Source organism: Labeo rohita, chromosome 2 (assembly GCF_022985175.1).
Source record: "Labeo rohita strain BAU-BD-2019 chromosome 2, IGBB_LRoh.1.0, whole genome shotgun sequence".
Lineage (NCBI taxonomy): Eukaryota > Metazoa > Chordata > Actinopteri > Cypriniformes > Cyprinidae > Labeo > Labeo rohita.
The window spans coordinates 27,283,418-27,303,321 of NC_066870.1; the positions used below are offsets into that span (position 1 = coordinate 27,283,418).

Consider the following 19,904-nt stretch of genomic DNA (forward strand, 5'->3'; position numbering starts at 1 on the left):
TATTTGTACGTGTGCTATCTGGGCTGCCATTAAAATAACGCCAAAACCATGAACTACTAAAAAGCCGTAAAAGCTGCAATACATTTCTTAATGGTTAAAATAAACGGAGACTATCTTGTGTTTTTCCGTGGGATCGGCACCTGTGTAAATGATCAAATGTAAAAATCACGTTCAGTGGGATAAAATAAACGTTTTTGGGCGAAGTTTAGCATTTCAGAGGCTAAATATCCGCTTATTAGGGTTTAGCCCCTGGCAACAGCGTTCATGTAGGCCAATTCCGTGGACTTGGCAACACCGCAAGGGATTTCTCTGGTAACGCATGCATGCAGGACTTCTCCAATCATTAAGTTAGCTTAAACCCCGCCTCTCGATAACCCCGCCTTACATTCATCAGCCTTCATTTTTGAGTGCAACGCCCACATCTAAAAATCCTATTAACAACTGATGGAGTGATTTTTTTGTTACAATATGTAAGGAAATATATTTGCCGTTTTTATAAACATCAGTGTAGAAATAGAATAAAAAGGTGCAATTACAAGTAATTATTAGTTTTATTATTAGGTTTTTTTTACTAAAATGAATATGTAGTGCAAACAAGACGAGGAATTTGACTACATTTCTGTAAAGAAACAAACTGTAAACAATGGATATTCTAGAATAAATGACCAAGTAATCGACACCATTATATGATAAAATTTGATCATTTTATTCCCGTATCATCAGAAGCGACATCCGGATTTGGCGCCACCAATTTTAATACGTGCATACGTCATTGTGGAATGTCAGCAGACACGCCCATTACTTCCATTTTAGCCATGTGGCTATGACCACAAACGACTGCAAAACAGATCCGGTTGTTTATGCTCTGTAACTAATATTGTGCATGTTCAGAACGCGAGCAAAATGTCCGAGTCCGTGTCCAGGTTTCAAGCCGAGGTGGCGGCCGTTATGGAGGTGTTAATGAAGGTGGCCGTCGTGGAGATAACGAAAGTTTTCGAAGGACGCGTATCGGATTGCCATGGCTGCACGGTCGACGGAGAAGCTCAGATCAGAGAAAATCTGGTGTGTGTCCCTGACATCAGGGCTCATATGGAAAGTGCATTGACTAATCTCTCTGAAAAGATGGTTTGCAGCGTCGGTGTGCAAGTAGGAGAGACACTGCTGTTCCACCATCAGGGTATGTTTGTCTGCGTAAACAACAGCCACTTCACTACGTTAGCTGTGCATTTAGCTTGGGTTTTACTTCCACATTTGTTGAATTCAACAGGAGTGGACCGGAAGTAGGGTCTATCGTATGTGGCAAGCCGTTGCAGTATATATTCCTTAAAATGAACGAGTGTCTATTTTATGTTGCTGGTATTTATTTATTTATTATTATTTAATAATCACTAGTATATAGTGGCTGGTATAGTTTTCTTTTCATAACTGTTCATTAGATACCAGTACTTTCGTCGTCTTTTGCTGTAAGTCTCTATTCCAGTGGTATTTAGTCACATTTTACTAGGCTAGAAAACTTAAGTACTAGTACTTGACTACTGAAATTATATTTTCAGTAATATTTCTGCATAGTGACGTGCTAAATATTAGTGCAACTCAGCAATGAAAAGAGAGCAAATGCATATTGATTTGTTATAGTGTGTTTATTCAGGCCAAACGTATCTCTTGCGGTTTTTCCTATCTGTATTTATTAAATTCTATGCATAAGTCTATGCATATTTGTCAAGTCTGTATGAGATTTCGTGTTATACTCTACGTTGAATGATTTGAGTAAATGAATGAGACTACGTGAAAAGATCAAAGCCACTGTTGGAATATGCAGTACTGTGAAATATTTTAGCTATTGAAACTGAAAATGTATTATTCATTATTGGACTGCTTAAAAATAGCAAGTAACAAAAATAAGCACTGTTTAGTTTTAAGGAATAGTTGTTAAAATGGTTTGCCATACATTTAAAAGTAGTTGCAACAATGTGTTGCCTGAGATTTCAAGGTTAAAGTCCATCTTTGTAGCAGTTTAAATTTCACAGACCATTGCTTAGTTTCCATGCGAAAAATACAGTTGTTTGTGCATGTGACTTTTCTTAAAATGACTAATAACTCATGTTAAATAAATAATTTCAAAAATACATGTATAATAAATCATATGACATTTTAGTAATCCAAATTTGTTGGCAAAACAAAGTTCATTAACCTGTTGTTTTTATTCACATTTCCATGTAAACCTGAGCTGATTTTCAGACACATGCACCTTTCAAATTCAGAAGTTCAAATGATTTTTGATAGAACAATGTGCTCCTAAAACCTGAATTAATTTGTTTTAAGAAAACCAGCTACACTGTAAATAATACAGCTCATTGTAATATATTGTGTTCTTTCCCACCCCCGAACCCCATTCAGATCAGTGTGTGTCCTCTGAGAGAGACAAGATTTGTCTGCAGGAATCCAAAGGAGAGGAGGGGCTTTCTCCCTCTGAAACTCTCTGCAAGGAATCTCCAGAAGCTGTGGATTTGCATTGCATGGTTGACCTTCCATGCATCTTCAAAGAAACTGTAGGTGGCACTGACTTTTAACTTTCACTTGTTAGGTTTAAATAAAATGTTTAACTGTGAAACAATATTCATTACACATTTAAAATTTAAAACTTGACATTTAAATTAATTAGTCCACATTACATTCACACATGTGTCTTAGGAACCAAATCAAATATTATTATAATAATAATAATAATACTTATTATTATTTTCCATTCTAATCTTAACTAATTATGCAAATCAGATTAAATTTAAATACATTTATTTCATAATTCATAATGATTTATTTTATGCTACAATTTTCAGTAGTAATGTTTGTCTTAAATTCTTTGTTTTCAAACATTCAAACCATCAAGTTATTAAAAATGTAAAATGCTCATTCTTTTATTTTGGTGGAATACTTGTGAAATGCTTTGAACTTCTCTCTACAAAAATGTTGGGAATTATGTTCAGAGTTTGTAAATAAAGTAAACCTAGTGCAAAAGCAAAGTGTTTTGTCATTTCTTCTTTTTCCTTACTGATCAAGTCATATGTATTATTTACTGTTTCAGGGGATTGGCAGAGGAGACAGCTTAATTCATGAAGCCCCATGGACAGATGACTTAAAGAAACCAGAGACAATTCAGGAAAATGGTATGAAGAAACCAGACATACTTGATTTATAAACATTTATATTTAAAAATGTTTCACTGTACAAAGCTAACCCACTATACTAAACTACAGTTCATGTATGGAACTTGTGTAGTTTTTCTTTCTAATATATCAAGAAATAAACCCTTTGCTCCAGTAAGTTAAAGGGATAGTTCACCCAAAAATGAAAGTTCTGTCATTAATTACTCACCCTCTTGTCGTTTTAAATCCGTAAGACCTTTGTTCATCTTCAGAACACAAATTAAGATATTTTTGATGAAATCCAAGAGCTTTCTGATCCGCATAGACAGCAACACAACTACCACGTTCAAGGCACAGAAAGGTAGTAAGGACATCATTAAATAGTCCGTGCGACATCAGTGGTTAAAGCTACGAGAATACTTTTTGTGCGCAAAGAAAACAAAAATAACTTTGTTCAACAATTTCTTCTCTTCTGTGTAGGGGTATGCGATATATATCGTCTGCGATAATATCGTAATTGTTGTTTTAACAATGTGCGGTTTGACATTATCAAGAATGTCGCAAAAACCAAACAAAACATACCTACAGAGTGCATACGTACGTTACGTGATGAAATCTGGTTAGACTAGTATGCATTTAAAGCACGTTCTTTCACTGCATTATTCAGTCTATTAAAATGCATTTAGATTAGAATGATTGCACTTGTTGAGATATGGGGGCAGAAAATGTATATACTGATATCGTTTCATGTAGTTAATATCACACAAAGAGTGCTGTTTCTTTTCCTTCATAAATCAGCATGAGAACAAATGTGACCCTGGACCACAAAACCAGTCATAAATGTCAATTTTTCAAAACTGAGCTTTATGCATCATCTGAAAGCTGAATAAATAAGCTTTCCATCAATGTATTGTTTGTTAGGATGGAACGATATTTGGCCGAGATACAACTATTTCAGTATATGGAATCTGAGGGTGCAAAAAAATCAAAATATTGAGAAAATCGCCTTTGAAGTTGTCCAAATTAAGTTCTTAGCAATGCATATTACTAATCAAAAATTAAGTTTTGATATATTTACAGTAGGAAATTTACAAAATATCTTCATGGAACATGATCTTTACTTAATTTCCTAATGATTTTTGGCATAAAAGAAAAATCTATAATTTTGACCCATACAATGTGTTTTTGGCTATTGCTACAAATATACCCCAGCGACTTAAGACTGGTTTTGTAGTCCAGGGTCACAAATGTGATATTGATTTTATACAAAAGTTTAGAGTAGAAGTTCACTTCCAGAACAACAATTTAGATAATGTACTCACCCCCTTGTCATCCAAGATGTTCATGTTTTTTTTTCTTCAGTCGTGAAGAAATAGTTTTTTGAGGAAAACATTTCAGGATTTTTTCTCCATATAATGGACTGATGTGGTGCCTTGAGTTTGAACTCCCAAAATGCAGTTTAAATGTGGTTTCAAATGATCCCAGATGTGGTTGTAATCGATCCCAGCCAAGGAAGAAGGGTCTTATCTTCATACAAATAATTAAAATGTATATGCTTTTTAACGTCAAACACTAGTCTTGTCTTGCTCTTCCTGACCTCTGTTTTTTCCGGGTCATGACAGTTAGGTTATGTTGAAAAACTCCCATCTCACGTTCTTCCTCAACTTCAGAGTCATCCTATATATATTTACCTTTTTTGTTAAGGGTGTTTGATCTACTTTGAATGTTCACTTTGCAAAGACTGGGTTGGTACTTCTGCAGCGATGTAGGGTGATTTTGAAATGATTTTTGAAGTTGAGGGAGAAAATACGGTCAGAGTTTTTCAACATACCCTAACTGTCTTGAGCCAGAATACACAGAGTTCAGAGAGAGCAAGACAAGATAAGTGTTTGAGATTAAAAAGTATTTAAATTGTATTTTTTAAAGAGATAAGATAAGACCATTCTTCCTCGGCTGGGATCGTTTACAACCGCATTTGGGATTGTTTGAAGCCGCATGGCAGTGTTTCGTTCCTGAATGAATCGGCTGTTTAAATAATTTGGTTCAGTCGCAACAACTTGCTTATTAACAGTGCCTTGCTGCCACCTACTGGTGGTTTTAATTTCACATTTAAAGTATCTTTTCATTTCAAAGATTAGTATTCAACATTTTGTTTAAAATATTGAAAAGTTGTTTATGCATTTGTAGCTGCAGGTTAAAGCATTCCATGTCCCTCTGAGCTGCATTAAACAATGTGTAAATACATCTAAATGCCACTTCAGATTCAACTTCTGCAAAGATGAATTTTGTTGATACTGATTTAATTTGTTTGGTAACAGCCCAAAATGTCTTCTTATTCTAGTTAACTGATTAAATGTAAGAAAATGACTCAAAAGATGATGCACACTTTTAGAAAAAATGCCTTTATAAAGGTAAAAATCAATTGTAACTTATTGAAAAAGATTTATTTCTATCACTGCTTTGAGCTGTCCACAAAGAATATGAAGAATATCAAAAACTGTAGTCAGAGTCAGAGGTCTATGGTAGTCCTTAAGATATTGGGACAATAACACACTCAGCAAAATAACGTCCAATTATAGTTATCGATTAAAATCTCAGAAAATATCACACCCCTACTTCCATGTCAATTTTTGACATAGCTTCACAAGAGTACATAACGTGTGTGGTGCTGCTGACGCAGGAGCAGGTTATCTTTATCATTTATCGCTATTTTTTTCTTTGTGCACAGAAAGTATTCCTGTAGCTTCATAAAATTACAGTTGAACCACTGATGTCACATGGAATATTTTAACAATGTCCTTACTACCTTATTGGACCATGGTAGTTGCGTTGCTGTATATGCAGGGTCAGAAATCTCTCATATTTCATCAAAAATATCTTAATTTGTGTTCCCAAGATGAGTGAAGGTCACGACATGAGGGTGTAATTATTGACAGAATTTTCATTTTTGGATGTCCATTAATGTTTTATTTACCTAAAAAATAAAACCCCCTTTTTTTTCTTTAGGTCTTCAGGGACTTGAGGAATCCTCTTCACACTCTGTAGTAGATCCAGAGTCTCATCCGTTTAGCTCTGTTTTAGGTAGCATTCCCAGTGCAGACCTTTCCACTGACGGTATAAGCCAGTGGGACCTTGGCCTTATGGAAGTCAGTTCTTTGCCGTCTGTTGAAAACACACCTCTTGTAGAACCACCTCAGTCTAGCGAAACCCCAGCGGAGGCCACTGAACTCAACCAGGCATCAGATGATAGTGCTGCGAATGCGAGGAAGGTGCGTTTCCAGCTTAGCCAAACGCCATTCGATTGCAAACTGTTAAGGCCTTGCTCTGTGCAACTTGTCAACCTCCTGATGCTGCCAAGTGCACAAAGGGCAAATGGCTCCAACAGAAAGTGCTTCCCTACACCCAAAGACCTGCGAACCCATCAGCGTGTTCACACGGGGCGTCGGCTGTGCTGCTTTAAAGAGTGTGGGAACGGCATTTGGCGCCTTCAGGGCGTTCTCTCTCACGGACATGCTTACGCCTGCAAGATCTGCGGCAAGAAGTTCAAACGCAAGAAGATCATGAAGCGCCACGAGCGATTCCATACAGGCGAAAAGCCGTATTCGTGCAGGAGGTGTAAAAAGACATTTGCTCTGAGGAAAAGCTTGCGAAGACACGAGCGCTTCCACACTGGAGAGAGACCTCACGTCTGCCCGCACTGCAGGAAAGGCTTTCGCCTCAAAAACAATCTGAAGGCTCACCTGCGCTTTCACACAGGTGAAAAGCCCTATATTTGTAACCTGTGCTCAAAGGGTTTTAGGATCCACAAGAACCTTGAGAAACATAGGCTCGCTCACGCTGCGCCGGTTAGCTTTCGAACTCTACAATAACTGGCAAACGTTGTGTGTAACGTAAACCAAACGCCATATTTCTACCTCACATCAGAACCACTGTATCCAACTGGTAAATATAGCACACGAAGGCAGTAAGAACATCAGGGTGACTCCGTTTGAGTTTGCTTTTTTTCCGTGATGACATTGGCCAGGAGTGTTTTCCTCTGTTGTTCTTCTTTTGCCCCGACTGCATCTGTGCTAATGTTATACATCTTTTTATTCTTCATTAGGTTCTTGCCACTTAAAGGAGTAGTTCACTTCCAGAACAAAAATTTACAGATAATGTACTCACCCTTTTGTCATCTAAGGTGTTCATGTCTTTCTTCAGTCATAAAAAAAATTGTTTTTTGAGGAAAACATTTCTGGAATTTTCTCCATATAGTGGACTTCTATAGTGCTTGCGAGTTTGAACTTCCAAAATGCAGTTTAAATGCAGATCAGAAATACTCTAAACAATCCCAGCCAAGGATAAAGGGTCTCATCTAGCAAAAATAATCTCAAAAGCTCATCTCGTCTAGTTCTGCCATGTGCAATCTCTGTGTAATCCCGGCCAATACAGTTAGGGTATGTCGATAAAACTCCCATCTCACTTTCTCCTCCAACTTCAAAATCGTCATACATCGCTGTTTTACCTTTTTTTTTGTAAAGGCCGTTTGACCTTCTTTGCATGTTCACTTTGTAAACACAGAGTCTGCAGCAATGTAGGACGATTTTGAAGTTGGAGGAGAAAATGAGATAGGAGTTTTTCGGCATACCCGAACTGTATTGGCCAGGATTACACAGAGTTCACATGGCAGAACTAGACAAGATTTTGTGATTCGTTTTGCTAGATAAGACCCTTCTTCCTTGGCTGGGAGTGTTTAGAGTATTTCTGAAGCTGCATTTAAACTGCATTTTGGAAGTTCAAATTCACAGCCACCATAAAAGTCAAATATATAGAGAAAATTCCTAGAATGTTTTCCTCAAAAAACAATTTCTTTACGACATAAGAAAGAAAGACTTGAACATCTTGGATAACAATGGGGTGAGTACATTCTGTAAATTTTTGTTCTGGAAGTGAACAACTACTTTAAGCGTAAAGTGTAACACGTTCAGGGCATTACAGGGCGCAGTCATGCAGTCCAGTGCAAGAATGACAGATTCTTGCTTGATGTAAATACTCATAGTTCTAGGATGCTTTTAAACTTTTTATTTTTTAAAGACTGACTTTATCTTCTGTCATAACTGTTTTAATAATCTAATCCTTTTAACATGCTTGTCTGGACCCACTCAAGTAGGTTAATGCGTGATTGAACACTGGAGATGATTGGATGCTGCAAGATTCACAAGGCTTTACGTGTCCTTGTAATCATTTTGAAGCTATTTGTACTTTACCAAGATTTTTAAAACTTCACTTTCTTAGCACGCTTTGTTCACTTTAAGCGTATTTTAAAAAAAGCTAAAAAAAGATGCTAAGTAACACTATTGCTTGCATTTTTCCGTTATTATGTCTTTTACGTGTACTTTTTTAGATTTAATGCAATATCTTTGTTTGGACCAAGCAAACATTTCTCTTTAAATCTTAAATTGCCAGAGAGATTTTTTTTTTTTTTTTTTTTTTTTTTTTTTTTTTTTTAATAAATGTTTCTTTGTTTTATTGTTTGTGGGTTTTTTTTTTTTTAGACAGCTATGCTTTGTCAATCATTTTTATTTTGATGTTAAAAAAAAAAAAACATCATGTAGTACCATAGGTTTGTGAGTTTATAGCCAACAAAGGAAATGGTTTTGCTATACTGTTTTTCCATTCCTCATAACCATTGACAAACTTTTTTTTTTTTTTTACAATAAAATTACAAAAAAAAAAACAATAATCTTGTATCTTTGTTTACTGGGCTGATTTTTTTTTTTTTTAAGGATCAACCATATACACTACCAGTTAAATGTTTTTAACGGTAAGATTTTTAATGTTTTTTTAAAGAAGTCTCTTCTGCACACCAAGCCTGCATTTATTTGATCCAAGGTACAGCAAAAAAAACCACAAAAATGTTGAAATATTATTACTGTTTAAAATAGCTTTTCTGTTTTAGCATCAATACTCATCACACGATCCTTCAGAAATCATTCTAATATTCCGATTTGCTGCTCAGAAAACGTATTATGTTGAAAACAGCTACAATTTATTTTAGGTTTCTATGATGAAAAGAAAGTTCAGAAGAACAGCATTTATCTGAAATAGAAATCAATTTAAAGCATCCTTGCTAAATAAAAGTGTTAATTTCTGTAATTCTCCTATTACTATTATACTGACTCCATGCTTTTGAATGGTATAGTGTATGATATTACAAATATGTATGATGTTTTTTATTTTAGATAAATGCTGATCTTTGGATCTTCCTATTCATCAAAGATTACTGAAAATATACTCAGCTGTTTTAAATATTAATAATAATAATAATAATAATAATAATAAATGTTTCTTGAACAGCACATCAGCATATTAAATGATTTCTGAAGGATCATGTGACACTAAAGACAGGAGTAAACATGCTGAAAATTTAGCAATTGAGAAAGTTTACTGAAGAAAAACTTTCACAATTCCAATGACAAAAGTTTGAGCAATTCACAATTTTCTGAATTGTGAAACAAAAAAAAAAACTTGGGATCTTTGAAAAAACAAATACAAATATGTTTTTATCCAGCATTCAAAGTAACCTTGCACTTGAACTGATTATCTAGATCAGGGTTCCTAAACTGGTGTTTGTAAAAAAAAAATATTGTTGAAAAGCTAATAAACACGTCATAATTTTTTATAAAATAAAATGTATTTAAAATAACCAAAATAACGCTAAAAAAGGAAATATATTGTTACTTGCATTACCTGACATAAGAGCACTATGGATATGTGAATGTTAAATTATCAAAGTAGAAAATATGTTAGTTTAAAGGGAACAAAACGTTTTATAAGACTGAGACTTGACTGAAAAGAAAGCACTTATATATTTACATTTTTCAGATTCCAAATACTACTACTATATCATGCTATAGTCTAATAATTACGCTCATACTGATTTGCTCTTATCCACCTTATTTTTCCGTAAGAGTGGGCAAAGCCATTTGTAAGTTTTATGGGTTTGGCTTTCGGTCTCATCTATGTACAATTATTTTTAGCTGTACAAAACAACTCGTTTTGGTGCTCGATGTCGGTGTTGTACATTATTTAATGTACTATCTTAATTATGAACACGTTGGTTTGTAGTGCAAACAGTTTTACCATTTGCTGCAAATTGTTATTCTTCTCATTATTTCCCTATAGCGGCTAATGAACCAGAAGAATACGGTGGATACTATTTTTTATCAAAATTTTGAATAGTCATCCAAAGACGACAAAAACACCTCACTTCAGAGTGGTCTGTTAGCAAAGACTACATCAACCTAGTCCATTTTGGCTGCCTTTTATTAACACTTGAATAATTTCTGTCACACAATCTAAAAAAAAAAAAAAAACAGTATAACCCCACAACTAAGGCAAAAACATTTGACATGAGAGCACTTCTGAACACTGATCTAAGATACTGTCAGTACAACATGAGAACTGCAATGAAAAATATAACAGAAGTGCAGAATGATTGCATTACTTGAGGTTCACTAATACTCAATTTTTTCATCATAATCAAAACTACTGCATTTGAAAATAATACAAAGGCTTACAAAGATTTTGTTCCACTTTGACACAAATCACTAGTAACATACTTTAAAAAAAAAAAAAAAAAAAAAAAAAAAAAAAATCAATCACAGGACCAGACAAGTGGAAAAAATAAGGTCCAAATAAAGTACAATTATCAAGTAGGTCCTTTTCTGACAGTTTCATTGAGGAAAACGTTTGGGTTTGTAGTATATTCATGAATGCCCCTAACAGTTGTAACAAAGACATATTTAATTTTTAACAGTGATTTTTCCACTTTTTTCATGCCTTAGATATTTACAACACAGACACTAAACCTTCACTCGTAAATCCAGTAAAATTCTGTTGTGTTCACTTATAAAAGACACATCCGGGCATGTTAAGACCCAGAAAAGGGAGGATTTTCATTTATTTGACAGTGGCTGAGTTCTGGCTCTTGATTGAACACCAGGCCATGAAAATATCCCTGTTAAGAGAGTAAACAGTGACATTAGCATGAGAATCTGACCATATAAAAATCACCTTACAAATAAACAATTAAAGGAGTTTGCTTCCAGAACAAAAATTTATAGGTAATGCACTCAACCCCTTGTCATCCAAAATGTTTGTCTTTCTTCATTCGTAAAGAAATTATCTATCTAATGAAACGATCTGTTATTTTCTTTAAAAAAAAACAATTACAATTTGTATATTTTTTTTTAACCTCAAATGCCCGTTTTGTCTAGCTCTGCGTGAACTCTGTGCATTCCGGTTCAAGCCAGTACGGTATGTTGAAAAACTCCCATCTCATTTTCTCTTCCAACTTTAAAATCATCCTACATCACTGTTTTACCTTTTTTTGTAAAAGGCATCTGACTTTCTTTGCATCTCCACTTTGTAAACACTGGGTTGATACTTCCGTAGCGATGTAGGAATTTTGAAGTTGGAGGAGAAAATGAGATGGGAGTTTTTCAACATACCCTAACTGTTTGAGGTTAAAAAGTATATAAATCATACTACTTAAAAAAAAAAAAAAAAAAAACCTATCATTTTGCTAGATAAGACCCTTCTTCCTCGGCTGTGATTGTTTAGAGCCCTCTGAAGCTGCATACTGCATTTTGGAAGTTCAAACTTACAGGCACCGTAGAAGTCCACTTTATTAAGAGAAATCCTGAAATGTTTTCCTCAATAAAACATTTTCTTTACGACTGAAGAAAGACAGACATGCATATCTTGAATCACATGGGGGTGAGTACATTATCTGTAAATTTTTGTTCTGGAAGTGAACCTCTCCTTTAAACATAGACACAAAAAACAAACCTGCAGTGTGTGGCCACACATTCATTGCTGCAATACTCCTTATCCCAGTCTCGACTCTCCACAGCAGGGTTTGTACATCCAGCACGGACACAGAGATTAGCAGGAGGAGCTGAAGAGGAGGCCTCAGGAGCGACACTTACCTCCATCTCCATCTTAAAAAAAAGGAATAAAACATCTCTGAAGAGCTCTTTGCTTTTTGTGTTTGATCTTTTAATACTTTCCTGTATGGGCGTTACTAATATAAGTTCAATTACAGTGACTTTGTACAACAGTAAAAAGACAGTCACCTAAAAAATAAAAACTCTGTCATTATTTACTCAATGTTGGTAACCAATGTTTTGGTTTCCATTAACTTCCACTGTATTTTTGGTTCATACAATGGGAGTTAGATAGTGGGAACTGAAACATTTTGGTATTCTTGCCACTTTATAAAATTATAGTTGAACCACTGATGTCATGTGGACTATTTTAGCACTAGCTTACCACCTTTCTGGACCTTGAACATGTCAGTTGTGTTGCCGTCTATGCAAGGTCAGCAAGCTCTCAGATTTCATAAAAAATATCTCAATTTGTGTTTCAAAGATGAACAAAGGTCTTACAGGTTTGGAACAACATGAGGGTGAGTAATGACAGAACTTTCATTTTTGGGTGAACTATCCCTTTAATGACATCACACACACGTGGTGGAACCACGTAAGTTTGTAATACTGTATGCAAATGTTAATTAGAACTCTGGCTTCAGGAAACAGAATGGTGGATCGACAACCATAGTTGGCTAACAACACTTTTGAAAAAAGCATACTATACAGAATTTGCATTTTTAGGTAGACTATCCCTTTACTTATGGAAAAACAAACCTCTTCGGGTTCCTCTGTCATGGTCTCATCTGTACCAGTGACCAACTCCTCTCTGGGCTCCTCTACTTGCACCTCAACAGGGGGAGGATGTGCTGAGGCTGAGATGGTGGATGACGCAATAACAGGATTGGCACTTGTAGCTGTTGTAACAATAATCGGTGTGGACAGATCGGAGTGTAAAGAAGCGGGCACAATCTTTATCTGAAGAGGTGGAGGTGGTGTAGCCGTGACAGCCACGGAACCTCCTGCCCCTCCACGGGGCTTGGCCTGAAGAGGAGGCGGGGCTTGGGTTTGTACCATCTGCTGCAGACGTGGAGGCGGTGGAGTGCCCTGCATCTGCTGCAGTGGTGGAGGCTGTCGTCCCGCAGCGGCCGGCTGCACGGCTCGCAGTCCGGCTGGAATCACCGTCACCATGGACGTTGGGATCTGGTGGATCTGAGAACCTCCTTGCAGCATCTGTTTGGAGATGATGATTTTTGTGACAGTAGGGGTTGGGCTGGGGGTAGGGGTCGGGGGCTGGCCGATTGCCAGGGGTAGAGAGCCCGTGCGGGAACGGGTGGTGACCTGAGGCACGTCGAGTATGATATTGGAGGCGCAGATGTTGGTGATAGTGTTCTGTTCAGGGATAGGCGTCAGCCGTGGACGGACAGGGGCAGCAGAAGCAGTAGTGACGGGTACGGGGCAAGGGACAGAGGGAGGAGTTGAAGGAGCGCTATCCTCCACCTCAGCAGATGACTGGGGAGAAACAAAGAAATTAAAGGAAGAAATAAGACTGGAAATCAAAGTCTTCCTCACAGAGGAAGAACCAAAAACAATTCACTTACTTTTGAGAGTTGATTTGCTCTGTAGGCTGCTAACGCTTTCAGATACTCTTTCTTAGCTGCCTCCGTCTTCCTCTTGTAAACCTGAAATATTCATAAAAACTCAAAAAAATTACACAAAATACATTTAATTATGGGAATAATACATTTACAGATAAAATTATTTTAAAACGTCTGAAGAATACATTTTCAAAAAAACAAAATGCAATTCCATTGTCAACTTCTGAAATAATGGAAAAAATCTTGCACACGGTGTGTTTACACAGAATTTTTAATGACTTCGCAATCTTTCTAGACATAACTGCCATTTCAATAATTGAACTTAAAGGGACAGTTCACCCAAAAATGAAAATTCTGTCATTAATTATTCACCCTTATGTCCCTCCTAACCCATAAGACCTTGATGTCACACTGCTGTCACATGGACTATTTTAAAATTGTCTTTACTATCTTCTGGGCCTTGAACGTGTCAGTTACATTGCTGTCTATGAGGGTCAGAAAGCTCTCAGATTTCATCAAAAATATCTTAATTTGTGTTCTGAAGACGAACAAAGATCTTGTGGGTTTGGAACAACATGAGACTAAGTAATATATGACAGGATTTTCATTTTTGGGTGAACAATCCCTTTAAGTATATACAGTTAAGGTCAAAAGTTTACACCCCCCGTTCAGAATCTGCAAAATGTTAATTTTACTTTTTTTTATTAAATTTAAAAAAAAAAAAAGAGAGAGAGAGAGGGATCATACAAAATGCATGTTATTGTTCATTTAGTACTGATTTGAATAAGATATTTCACATAAAAGATGTTTACATATAGTCCACAAGAGAATTGCTGAATTTATAAAAATGACCCTGTTCAAAAGTTTACATCCCTTGATTCTTAATACTGTGTTGTAACATGAATAATCCACTGCTGTTTTTTTTTGTTTAGTGATAGTTGTTCATGAGTCCCTTGTTTGTCCTGAACAGTTAAACTACCCACTGTTCTTCAGAAAAATCCTTCAGGTCCCACAAATTCTTTGGTTTTCCAGCATTTTTGTGTATTTGAACCCTTTCCAACAATGACTGTATGATTTTAGATTCATCTTTTCACACTGAGGGCAACTGAGGGACTCATATACAACTATTACAGAAGGTTCAAACGCTCACTGATGCTCCAGAAGAAAAAAAAAAAAAAAAAAAGATTAATTAAGAGCCAGGGGTGTAAACTTTTGAACATAATGTAGATGTGTATAGTTTTCTTATTTTGCCTAAATATCATATTTATTCATTTAGTACTGCCCTTCAGAAGCTACAGAAGATTACAGAAGATATATCTTTCCCAGAACACAAAATAAGTTAAATTTACCCTCATTTTCAAATTCAAAAAGTTATCACCCCTTGCTCTTAATGCATTGTGTTTTCTTCTGGAGCATCAGTGAGCATTTGAATCTTCTGTAATAGTTGCATATGAGTCCCTCAGTTGTCCTCAGTGTGAAGAGATGGATCTCAAAAGCATACAGTCATAGTTGGAAAGGGTTCAAATACAGAAAAATGCTGGAAAACCAAAAAAATTGTGGGACCTGAAGAATTTTTCTGAAGAACAGTGGGCAGTTTAATTGTTCAGGACAAACAAGGGACTCATGAACAACTATCACTAAACAAAAAAAACAGCAGTGGATTATTCACGTTTGGGGTGGGACAATCAGTTTGTCCAACCAATGGATGACAGCGTAAGACTAATTTGAAATACACAACTTATGCAATATTGGATTACATTTCTTGCCATTGAAAAACTATACTCTACCTGTTTTTGTTCTTCCCCAAGGCTGTCCCACATGGACGCCACTATCTTTGACACCTCTCCGAATGTGGCATTAGGGTTCTGGCCTTTAATTGCTGCCTGGGTGTCTCTGAAGAACAGAGCATAGGCTGACACTGGCTTCTGTGGTTCATTGGGATCTTTTTTCTTTTTTCCTTTTTTGCCTCCGAGTGTTGCTCCCGAGTCCAATGTAGTCAGAGGCACCATGGCCGGCTTTCCGCCCACCCTCCTCACCACAGCTGGAGGAGCAGAGGCGAGCTGGATGGAACCAGTCAAGTTGGGGATGTGCGATATGATTGCTGGAGAGTCCACCAGCATAGTTTTCTGAAACACAAACAGAGGTTACAAGATGGAAAAAGAGAAAATGTGACACTAAACATGTAACTGAAAGACTCACTTGTCTGAAGTCCTCCATGTCTTCATCCTGCAACGAGCCAGAAGGGGATGGTGTGGTTGACAGTGGCTGGTCAGGAGACTTTGACACACTGGCTCCACCACCAAGGCTGAGCCCTAACTGAGCACTTAGATCTGAATGGTCTATGGTGGTGAGCTGGTTGTGTCCCAAGAGACTGTGGTTCATGTCGTTTATAGGAACGTCAATAGTCATGGAAGTAGAACTATTGAAATGGGAGCCAACAGAATGCCCAAGATCCTTTAAAAGACAGGACAGGAAAAGAAACTCATTATCTAGTGTGCCAGTCTACATTTTACTCCAGATCACCAGCAATTCAAACACACATTCTTATACCCTAAAAGCAAGAACATAAATGACCACTGATAAAAAAACTGAAAAGCTTACCACACCCAGAGCTGAGCTCAGTAGTGTACTTCCCCCCGACTGGTTAATCACACCCATACTCAGGTGCTCCATGCTCTGAGATGATGGATTGATGAAAGCAGAGGCAAAAGAGGGATCATTTCCGCCTACCACAGGATTACTGGCAAGACTACTTCCAACTCCAGAAGCACTTGAGCTCTCAGCCTGTTCAGCCAGCTCTCCAAAATGGGCCTCCACATCCTCTATGGTGAGCGCAGAATCTGGATCCAAGGATATCGGTGGGATTTCAAACTCTTCATCACCCAGACAGGGTGTATGGAATGTTTTCTACAATTAAAAAAATAAATAAATAAAACAAATAATTCAGTATAAAATGGTATACACTGCCACTCAAAGGTTTGGGACCAGTAAGATTTTTAATGTTTTTTTTTAAGAAGTCTCTTAAAAAAAAAAGCTGCATTTATTTGATCAAAAATACAAAAAAAAGTAATATTGTGAAATATTATTACAATAAATATAATATATAAATATTCAGTCTCACATGATCCTTTAGAAATCATTCTAATATGCTGATTTATTATTAATGTTGAAAAGTTTTTGCTGCTTAATTTTTTTTTTCAAGTTTTTTTCAGGATACTTTGATAAATAAAAAGTCAAAAAGAACAGCATTTATTTAAAATAGAAACCCTTTGTAACAATATGCATGACCATTCAAAAGTTTAAAGTCATTTAAAAAAATAAAAATAAAATAACACTTATTTAAAAAAAAATTAAAAGTGATTGTAAAGATTTATACTGTTAGAAAAAAAAAAAAAACTTTTAATATATGATGTTCTTTTTAACCTTTTATTTATCAAAGAATCCTAAACAAAGTATGACAGTTTCCAAAAAAATATTAAAAAAGCACAACAGTTTCCCACATTGATGATAACGGAGTATCAAATCAGCATATTAGAACAATTTCTGAAGGATTGTGTGAAACTGAAGAACTTTGCATGAAATGAACAAACTATATTTTAAAGAGTATTAAAATAGGAAAATAAAACTAGGAATATTTTTCATCAAATAAATGCAGCCTTGAGCACAAGATATTTCTTTAAAAAAACATTAAAAAACAGCAGTGATAATTACAAAAATATATATATATTTCATCAATATTATTTTTATATGGGACCCTGGACCACAAAACCATCATGGGTATATTTGTAGCAGTAGCCAACAATACATTGTATGGGCCAAAATTATCAATTTTTCTTTTATGCCAAAAATCATTAGGATATTAAATAAAGATCATGTTTCATGAAAATATTTTGTAAATTTCCTACTGTAAATATATTAAAACTTAATTTGATTAGTAATATGCATTGCTAAGAACATCTGGACAACTTTAAAGGTGATTTTCTCAACAACAAAAAAAAAAAAAAAAAATTATTTGCACCCTCAGATTTCAGATTTTCAAATAATGATGCCTCAGCCAAATATTGTCCTATCCTAACAAACCATACATCAATGGACAGCGTATTCATTCAGCTTTCAGATGATGTACAGCATAAACAAAAAATTATGACTGGTGTAGTGGTCCAGGGTCACATATATAGAGAGAGAGACAGCGAGAGTTTAGAATATAAACTTAGAATTCTACAATTTAGGACACAGAAGAGTTAAACGAGTTTTGTGTAGCACTACCTCAGATGACCAGTGATGACCAGGTCCACTGATGGTCAGGTATGAATCACTGCCACCTGGGAACTAATAGACAAAGTTTAAAATGTGTATTAATTGCATGCACAAGTACAGATCAAAGGTGCACTAAATGACTGCAATACAAAACAATATATACTTCATTAAACTGAATATATTTTACTACACAAAGGTGTCAGATTTACCTTGTTCACTGAATCATATCCATTGTAAGACGAGTTATCCATGAACTCGGAATCAACATGTTGACCAGTCCCGTCAGAGAGATCCGAGTAAAAATTCAAATCCATGAGGACAAAATGAAGACTCGGATCTCCTGATATCAAAGGAGCGGCTGAGCTTGTAACAAGTCAAGAGCAACAAATAACAAAAAATCAACAGGCCAAGTCATCTAAGAAAGAAAAAAAACGCTATTCACGAAAAGAAAAGAATCTAGAAACACAGCACCATGTTCTCGGTATTGTCCAGCATATGGTATGTGTTGCTCGATTGAATAATGCCAATAAACCTCATCAGACGATCCAACGCGGCGCAAGTATAACCAGATTTGTTTATAAATATAAGAAACGTTAATTAAGAGTGGTAGATGTAGGCTTACCAATTCAGCCAGCCGGCAGCAGCTAACGTTAACTGGCTAAATGGTGCTAGTTCACAGATGTGATGCTGTTAAAGCCAACATGAGGTTTCATTCATACCCCAGGCCTCGAGAGAGAGACTTTCTGGTGTTTCCTACGTGTAACATCCAACGTCTCATTAAATAACACTATTAACTGTGTATTCTCAATACATATTCAAATGGGATGAACAAAGTTTTCTTTATAGTTGCACTAGCAGACAGTTGCTGCAAGTGCTAAAAATGGACCGATTTGATCGGTACTCTGCTACGTTTGTCTGTTTACATTCTAAAGTCCGATTAATCGCACTCCGATCATAGATTTACTCTGAAAATATTCAACGTAGCTCAAACGTTGTTTGTAGCTGTTAATACACCGTACGTTTAAATAACAGTTTTCTGGTTTAATTCTTCACTTTGTAATCACAATTAAATAGGCACAACAAATTATTTTCTACACCGCTGCTAAAATGTCACATGGCAGGCGTTACTTTTCTCAGCCACCGTCAATGTGCACCAATCACAATCGTTTATGATTATAGGAGAAGGGATTTTATTTAATCATTTTTTAAAAAATTGAAGCAATGTTGTTTCTTTTTTACATAAAGAGACAATACTCACAAATGTATTAATGTTTACAATACGACAAAAATGGTCAATTGATTTTAATAAGATTTCGGTTATCTGTGGTCCCATGTGCCCCCTAGAGGAAAATCAGTTTTATGGCCTATGTGACCCTGGACCACAAAATCAGTCATAAGGGTAAGTTTTTTTTTCATTTTAGATCTATACATCACGTGAAAGCTGAATAAGCTTTACATTGTGTGTTTTGTTAGGATATGACAATATTTGACAAAGATACAACTATTTGAAAATCTGGATTCTGAGGGTGCAAAAAAATCGCCTTGAAGATGTCCAAATTAAGTTCTTAGCAATGCATATTACTAATCAAAAATGAAGTTTTGACATATTTACATGAGGATACTTACAAGATATCTTAATGGAGCATCATCTTTATTTATCCTAATTATTTTCAGCATAGAAGAAAAACCGATCATTTTGAATATTACAATGTATTGTTGGCTATTGCTACAAATATACCAGTGCTACTTATGACTGGTTTTGTGGTCCACGGTGACATACTTGCATCATTATAGTATCTTTTACTTTTTAAAGCGAATATGCTATATAATTTTACTACACTCCTTTAAACTGTTTGGAATTGTCATGTTCCTTTGTGCTATGCATTATTTTTCTATGCTTTTTTTCCCGTTAAGGTTTTAGATACATTTTTAAATAAAGGTTTTTAATAAAGAGTCATTTCAAGTCTCCCCTATGTTGTAATTTTCACTTGTTA

General features: G+C 35.8%; 2 protein-coding genes across 5 annotated transcripts; one reads left to right on the forward strand and one right to left on the reverse strand.

The window, feature by feature from the left end:
• The first annotated feature begins 801 nt into the window (after window positions 1-801).
• si:rp71-1g18.1 (uncharacterized protein LOC559922 homolog) lies at window positions 802-7,428 on the forward strand. The gene is made up of 4 exons (XM_051124637.1): window positions 802-1,177; window positions 2,398-2,549; window positions 3,083-3,164; window positions 6,150-7,428. The coding sequence occupies exons 1-4, from the start codon at window positions 904-906 to the stop codon at window positions 7,010-7,012; spliced, it is 1,371 nt and encodes a 456-aa protein (XP_050980594.1). The 5' UTR covers window positions 802-903; the 3' UTR covers window positions 7,013-7,428.
• Window positions 7,429-10,430: 3,002 nt separating this feature from the next.
• On the reverse strand, window positions 10,431-18,929 carry tox4a (TOX high mobility group box family member 4 a). Of its 4 annotated transcripts, none has more exons than XM_051096566.1 (10): window positions 18,533-18,929; window positions 18,120-18,268; window positions 17,920-17,982; window positions 16,255-16,560; window positions 15,853-16,107; window positions 15,441-15,779; window positions 13,657-13,737; window positions 12,833-13,567; window positions 11,976-12,127; window positions 10,431-11,142 (listed from the first exon to the last, which is right to left on the reverse strand). In XM_051096566.1, the coding sequence occupies exons 2-10, from the start codon at window positions 18,222-18,224 to the stop codon at window positions 11,085-11,087; spliced, it is 2,094 nt and encodes a 697-aa protein (XP_050952523.1). In that variant the 5' UTR covers window positions 18,225-18,268; window positions 18,533-18,929; the 3' UTR covers window positions 10,431-11,084. The 4 variants fall into 4 exon arrangements, with proteins under 4 accessions (XP_050952523.1, XP_050952513.1, XP_050952504.1 ...); XM_051096556.1 differs by having other exon boundaries at window positions 18,120-18,273; XM_051096547.1 differs by having other exon boundaries at window positions 18,120-18,325; window positions 18,533-18,928.
• Between the last annotated feature and the right edge of the window lie 975 nt (window positions 18,930-19,904).